Genomic DNA, 7,500 nt, shown 5'->3' on the forward strand with positions numbered 1-7,500 from the left:
TTTCAGTCAATCATCCCCCCCCCATTCACACACATCCTCACTCTCATGCTTGTAGACCCACCGAGCCGCTGCAGGACCAGCTGACCGTGCTGCTGCCCGCCGAGGGGAAACGGCAAGTGTCCAGGTCAGTGTCTGAAACGGGTAACCGGGTCCTTCTCCAGCTCTCTACAGTCCCCTCCTCCCTACCCCAAACCCCCCACCCCCCACCCCCTTTGCGCTTCACTAACCTGAAGGCTTTATTAACCAAAGGCTGAAGCTGGTATGGCTCATTAGGTCTTATGAATGGGGCGGATGAGACGCTACTTCGAGGTGCTGGATTAAGGCCCTGGTGAGGGTGAGGGGGTGGAGGGCAGGGATAATAAGGGTTTGGAACGGGACCAGATCAAGGCTGGACAGATGAAACCACTGCTAAGGGACGCACTGTGAGTATGTCCACAACCGGTGGGTGTGGCTTTGGTTTTAGGAGAAAGGTGGATGCTTTAAATGTATGTAAAATATTGAATGGGATCAAAGCCTTTACCACCATCCACTGCTGAAGGTACGTCGTCTCTCCGTCTGACGTCTACAGTGACATTAAGGAGATCTTCTTTTTGATGTTTCTTTCTTCTGGAGCTTCAAAGTGGAGGTGTCTTATCCTAAATGGAAGTGCTTTGAGGACCCAGATTTTTTTTACCAAGGAATCCCAAAAGTTCTTGAAGGAACCTCTAAGAGCATTGAGGAACATTTGGAGCAGAGCCCGGGTTTTGAACCCACAACCCTAACCGCTGAGACACCACTGCCCCATGCATCAAAAACAAATAGAAACAGGGTGTCCATCAGAAATGTGAGATCTTAAGAAAGATCGGTCAGCGAGACGTTTGGACGTTCTCTAGTGAGCTCTAGTGATGTCACAGCCATTGTTGACCAGGAGTCCTTCAAATCTGACATGGATTTTAAAGCAGAATTAGGCTCCCCCTACAGGTGGGGAGTGCAAATTTTCAGGTGTTTTTTTTTTTCTCCTCCAAGTGATCCCACCTGTTTGTAGCGCCCCCTAGCACAAGCAATGCTCTCACCACTAGGAGGGCAAGGACTAAACACACGTCTCCTCAGATACCTGCGACGCCAGCCTCCGCCTCTTTTCCAACTGCCACCAGTGAGGCACCGCCAGGCAGCCGACGCGCTCTGAGGAAAGCACTGACCAGCAGACTGGCCAGCAGACGCCTGACCCGGCCAACATCGCTGAGGGGACACTGCGCCATCTACCCTGCTGATGGCAAAGCGACATGGCTTGGGATTCGAACTTGTGACCCCCCCCCCCCCCCCCTAGTCTAGGATTTTAGACTCTGGTTATGCAGTCAGGTTCTGGAGAGACCTTCCAGTCCGGTCCGGAGTGGCAATGACCAAGATGCCATTCTCACCTGGGGATTATGTGTTGATTAATAACACTCTGTGGCTCCGTGGTGAGAGTGTGAGAGAATCCAGTTGAATAGAAGATGTTTCTTCACTTGAGGGAAAACATTTTTGGACAAGCTCAAGGACGTTTTTACACGTGTGTATGTAAGTAAGAGTGTGTGTGTGTGTGTGTGTGTGTGTGTGTGTGTGTGTGTGTGTGTGTGGTTATCTTCCCATAACTGATGGAAAACTGCTTTGTGTGATTGCAAGTTTGAAGGAGGTGGTCAGAATTTGCAGAGATTTGTTTCTTTGTCGTCTTGGCCTTGGGGCTCGGGCCAGTGAATCACGATGTCAGGGTTCAATGAAGTCTCACTAGAAGCGCTCAAAAGCATACAGACCCAATAATGATTTCTTTTTCTTTCTTACCTCCACCTCATTTGATTCCTCCGACCTCTGTCCTTGCTTCCCGTTTCTTAAAGCCTCTTGGAACTGAAGGTACTGCACGCTTACAGTCTTACCTAGGAGTTTTGTAACCACCTCAGGAAGTCAGCAGTGGTCGTCCAGGTGTTTAAAACCTAGCGTAGTCGCAAAGCAGCTTTACAGACACTCAGTAATAAAAATACCAAATAGCAACGAAAACAAAAAAGTATTGGGACACCTCTTATTTCTTTCAGTCCCATTGCAGCCACCACAGGTGTATAAAATCAAGCCCCTAGCCCTGCAGTCTGCCTTTCTTCCACACATCAGTGAAAGAACGGGAGGTTCTGAAGAGCTCACTGAGCTCCAGCGTGGTTCTGTATGTAATAGGAGACACCGCTGCACCAACAACAACAAGTCAGCTGGAGAAATTTAGACCTTCCCTCCTAGATCTTCCTCCATCAGCTGTGAGGGGTGTTATTATTGAACAGTGGAAGAGTTTAGGAGGAACAGCTCACAGAGAGCAGCTCAGCCACCGAGTGTCCGACCACGTAAAGCTACAGAGCGGGGTCAGGGCTGAGTGCTGAGCTCAGACTTTTCTCATAGTGCAGAAAAGCCTCCAACTGACTCAATAACTGCAGAGCTCCAGACCTGCTGCTGCTGGTAGAGCTGCAGAGCAAAGGGGGACCGGCTCCATATTAATACAGCCTATGGGTTTAGAATGGGAGGTCATAGAAAAGCTCCTGTAAGTGGAAACGTGTAGGTGTCCCAATACTTTTGTCCTTTTAGTGTATGTATGACACTACAGGGAGTTATGATTCAGTAAATTAAACTGTCATAGTTTAAAAACACACCATCATCTGCAGAAAATCAGAGGAAAAGAGCAGTAGATGTTTTCCAATGGGATCTGAGCACAGTGCTGCCCTCTAGTGGTCGGAGTTTAAACACAACACTAAATAAACCCCTGTCTGCCACTGATCTTTACATCTGAACTAATTATTAATAATCAATACGGACTCATATAAGGTGTAAATGACTCATAACACCCCATAAGTCCATTGTTATGCTCAAGTGTACTGAACACTATTAGACAAAAGTATTGGGACACCTGTTCATTCATTTGTTCTTCTAAAATCAAGAATATTAACAGGACCTGATCCAGCTTTTGTTGGAGTAACTGTCTCTACTGTCCAGAGAAGAGGCTTTCTGCTAGATTTTGGAGGAGGAGCATTGCTGTGAGGATTTGATTGCATTCAGCGACAAGATCTGAAATTCGTGAGGTCAGGATGTTCATCACCCCCATCTCCCTAACTCATCCCAAAAGTACTGAATGGAGCACCACCACCATCCATCACTCCAGAGAACACAGTCCTTCCACTGCTCCACAGCTCAATGCCGGGGGGCTTTATACACCTCTACTAGCCCACGCCTGGCAGCATTAGGCAGCATGGTTTACTATCTGCTCCTGCAGAGGGTCCTATTCTATTGATCAGCAATGGATGCAACTTAAAGTAGTTGAATGCATTCATTAGAAGGAGTGTCCACAAACATTTGGACAGACAGTGTAGCTGTAAGTGGTTAGAAGGGAAAGAGGGAAGCGGAGCATCTGTGTAGAAGATGTTCTGGGCTGTCGTCAGGTCATCACGGGTTAACCGTCGTAAAGGAGGGAAATGTCACGGTCAGACTGGACGTCTTATTTTCAGCCTGTCATTCAGGCACTGCACACACACTCACGCTCGTGTGTGTGTGTGTGTGTGTGTGTGTGTGTGTCTTTACGAGCAGGGAATACCTGCACTGCCTGAACGGCGGAGGTTAAGAGTGTTATTGGACGCCGTGGCTCTCTCATTTCCCTTAAGAGCGGCCTTTGAAGTGCTGGCTGTGTGTTAGTCACAGTGTGTGTGCTGCGCTCCTTCAGACGGCACGACAGAGTCCCAGTTAGCCGGGGCATCCGGCCATGAACCCCGTGAGCCATGGACTTAACGGGCTCGGGTGTATCTGCAGCTGATTGTCCCTGTTTAAATGGACTGAATTGAATGTATATGGCTGTTGTGTCCGTGAGCTCGTCCCTGCGGTTAGCCGTGACCTTTAGTGACCTTTAGTGACCTTTAATGATTAGAAGTAGAAGTACCTTTTCCAGGTATGGTGGAGAAGTGTCCAGCAATGGTCTTGGTTTTGTTGGCTTACTTTATTTAAAGCCGTAGTCTGTAAGTTTGCGGGATTCGGGGATTTAGAGACCTCTCTGGCGAGAATGTGTAACTGCACCGAGCCTGCGGAGGAGTACTGTGAAATGTGAGGCGTGGTTCGGCCTCCTTTCAGAGCGGCCGAATCTGACCGTTGCTAGTTTTGGCATTCGCTCAGTCAGGGGAGGAGCTCAGAGTGGGGTGTTTAGCGAGAGCTCGGTCAGGGGAGGAGCTCAGAGTGGGGTGTTTAGCGAGAGCTCGGTCAGGGGAGGAGCTCAGAGTGGGGTGTTTAGCGAGAGCTCAGTCAGGGGAGGAGCTCGGTCAGGGGAGGAGCTCAGAGTGGGGTGTTTAGCGAGAGCTCAGTCAGGGGAGGAGCTCAGAGTGGGGTGTTTAGCGAGAGCTCGGTCAGGGGAGGAGCTCAGAGTGGAGTGTTTAGCGAGAGCTCAGTCAAGGTCTATGTACAAAAAACATGTATGTCCATAATAATGACTTTTTAATTGAATATAAAAGTATTTTTTAATTTTAATGCAGGTTAATGTCAATTAATAGCTGTGTGAAACTGTACTATGTGTTTTTAAGTATATAGTTTTGCTGTCATAATATAGAAATACTGTCATAATATACAGAGGAATTATCCCCAGCAAACATATGTAACAAAAAATGTGGGAAATTAAGTCTGAAGGCTTTTTTTTTTTGAGGCGCACTGATACGGAAATATACAGTAGCTTAGCCAAAACGCTGAGTGGATGCTTTAGCTGTACAGCTACTGGACTACTGGGCTCGCCGGCTGTACTCTCAAAGCCAGTCATGTCTCGATTTAGGAGGTCGTATAGCTTGTCCGTACAAAAAAGACAGCGAAAATAGCCCTAAAAATGGTCTGGGAATAGTGGCTAGTGTTAGCTAGCAAGCTGCCCAGCTCAGTTGCTATACAGGGAGCTAATACAGCAGGTACTGGACTGCACTGTCCAGTGACACAGGTACACACACACAGTCCAACGCTGTGATAGCCTGGCTGTTGTTTTAGTAGCTAGTCGTAAAAATGTAAGAATGTCTAAGCTGTGCTGCCCAACATCGCTGAAGAGTGACGAGGGGAGAGTGCGCCATCTAGCCACCCGGAGAAAGCACGGGCAGTTGTGCTCCCCCAGACTCTGGGGGTTGATGGCAATGTGATGGGAATACAGTGGCACTCTCTGAACATTAAGAGTAATCTGTAGAGGCAGTCTGGACGGCTGGCTGGATCCAGCTGATGTTGCAGCAGAGAATGCTTGGCTTGGTAAAAATAGCCCATCAGTACAGTGGGCTGGAGCAGCAGCCTGCAGGCCCCTCGCGCCGCCGTAGTGCCGCCGCGATGAATGTAGGTCAGCCGCGGCTGAGTGGGAGCTCTTTAATGGCACAGACTTGGCCACGGCCTCTCCAGCTGGCTTTAAACCCAGGAGACGAGTGGGCAGCAAAGCTGCAAAGCACAGGAGCGCTCCCTTGACCTCCTCAGCTTCGGGAAAAACACACTAAAAGGCGCGCTGTCTCAGGGTCTGACCGGGAAGCCACGGGTATTCTGACTCTAGAGCCAAAGGTGTAGAAATATTCCATCTGTTCTAGAGCTGCTTTGTGGGTTTCGTGGGAAGTGCCTTTGAGGGGTTTTAGCATGTAGATGAAAGCTAAATCACGGCTAATCGCTCATACTAAAGTGGTTCCCGCTTATGCTCATAATGTCCTGCACAGCTCACTTGGTCACCAACAGTCCAACACAGCTACTGTTACCATGGGGTTTGGGCCCAACTTCACCTCTGATATCACTCTCAGACCAAAAGTCCAAACTCTGCCAGAAAATAAAAGCTCAAGGAAAAAACACAGGTACGGTCAGGCATGGTCGTTTTTTCAGGGTTTCTTCCTTGCTTGGTCTCTTTCTGGTGGTAGAGGCTGTACTTGGACATCAGCTGTGGAGAGATCTACCTGCTGCCATGGTGATATTTTAGGATTGTCTGAGGCTTCTTCACTCATCTTGTGGGCTGAACTTGCTAGGACGTTCTGACCTGGCCATGCTGGTCAGCTGCTCCATTTGTGAATGATTTAGTGGAACGTCTGAGATCTTCTCAAACCCCTTCCCAGACTCCTCTGCATCTCCACCTCAACCTTCTTTCTGAAGGCCTCAGAGAGGCCCAGATCTTTGGATCTGGCCATGATGGTGGTGATCTTCAGCCCTCACTTCAACCATCAATCAAGATCAGACCAGACTAAACGTCTGAGGTTTAAATAAGACTCCAGACTCCTCCAGAATAATCTTCTCCAACCATGTTCTGATCATCTGCAGCTGATGTTCTAATATTTATTAATAACGATTAAAAGCGTTTTAGTTAGATGACCTCCATCTCTCAGTACTGACCACATGAAGATCTATCAGACGTCCAGATGTTTAAATAGGTTTAAAAACTGAAGGTTTTCATGGGTTGTCCTCTTTCTTTCACATGACCGTATCTAGATTGCAATGGTATGGCAGACATGGCATACTGGAGAGCTATTGATCGGCCTGGAAAGCTTGTCTTACCTAGCAACAGTAACCAAGGGCTTACCAAAGCCTCGATTATCCTAATCTAAGTGTCTAAGTGATGACTGTCACACACTGATCCTGCCCGACACATTAACTCCTGTCTATTCTGTTGACTGTTTCCAGGAGACAGCAGCGCCCCCCTGGTGGTGGAGGTGGAGGAGGGAAGCCCCACAATCCACAGCAACTTCAGCAGCAGCAGCAGCCGCCGCCGCTGCAGCCACTACCACCACTGCACTCCCAGCAGCATCAACAACTACAGCAGCAGCAGCAGCAGCCGCCGCCGCATCAACAGCATACAACCAATCAGACACAGCAGCTTGGCCCCGACCACCTATCAGAAGGAAGCAATGCCAAACACGGTGGGCGGGGCTACCAGCAGGGCCGCGGGTCGCACCACGGCTACAGCCAGAACCGCCGCTGGCACCAGCACCATAAACAGCAGGCCAACTCCGGCCCGGGCCCACGCAACACCAAAGAGATGGAGTGCGGGAGAGGAGACGAGCAGGAGCTCAGGACGGAGAGAGCGAAGGACGGACCTGCAGGAGAGAACAGCAGAAAGGAGGGCAGGACAGAGGCAGGCAAAGTCAGCCTGCTGCAGTCCTCCAAGGAGAGGCTGAGGAGGAGGCTGAAAGAGAAAGTAAGCGAGTTTAGCCTTGGTGTATACATGCATACACTGAATGGACAAAAGTATTGGGACACATACACGTTACACCTACAGGAGCTAAACCCATAGGCTGTATTAATATGGAGCCGGTCCCCCTTTGCTCTGCAGCTCTACCAGCAGCAGCAGGTCTGGAGCTCTGCAGTTATTGAGTCAGTTGGAGGCTTTTCTGCACTATGAGAAAAGTCTGAGCTCAGCACTCGGCCCTGACCCCGCTCTGTAGCTTTACGTGGTCAGTCTTCAGTGAGCTCTTTATAACCATCCATTCTTTCACTAATGTGTGTAAGAAAGACCGACTGCATGGCTAGGGGCATATATATGGACAA

At 49.2% G+C, this 7,500-nt stretch overlaps 1 protein-coding gene across 1 annotated transcript in view; it reads left to right on the top strand.

Moving 5' to 3' along the window:
• The window catches only part of ctif (CBP80/20-dependent translation initiation factor), a 126,734-nt gene that overhangs the window by 79,179 nt on the left and 40,055 nt on the right, over positions 1-7,500 (top strand). The window contains exon 9 of the mRNA XM_072662393.1: positions 6,637-7,150. Coding sequence (XP_072518494.1) covers positions 6,637-7,150 — 514 coding nt within the window. The remainder of the gene's footprint in view (positions 1-6,636; positions 7,151-7,500) is intronic.

Source organism: Salminus brasiliensis, chromosome 18 (genome assembly GCF_030463535.1).
Source record: "Salminus brasiliensis chromosome 18, fSalBra1.hap2, whole genome shotgun sequence".
Taxonomy (NCBI): domain Eukaryota; kingdom Metazoa; phylum Chordata; class Actinopteri; order Characiformes; family Bryconidae; genus Salminus; species Salminus brasiliensis.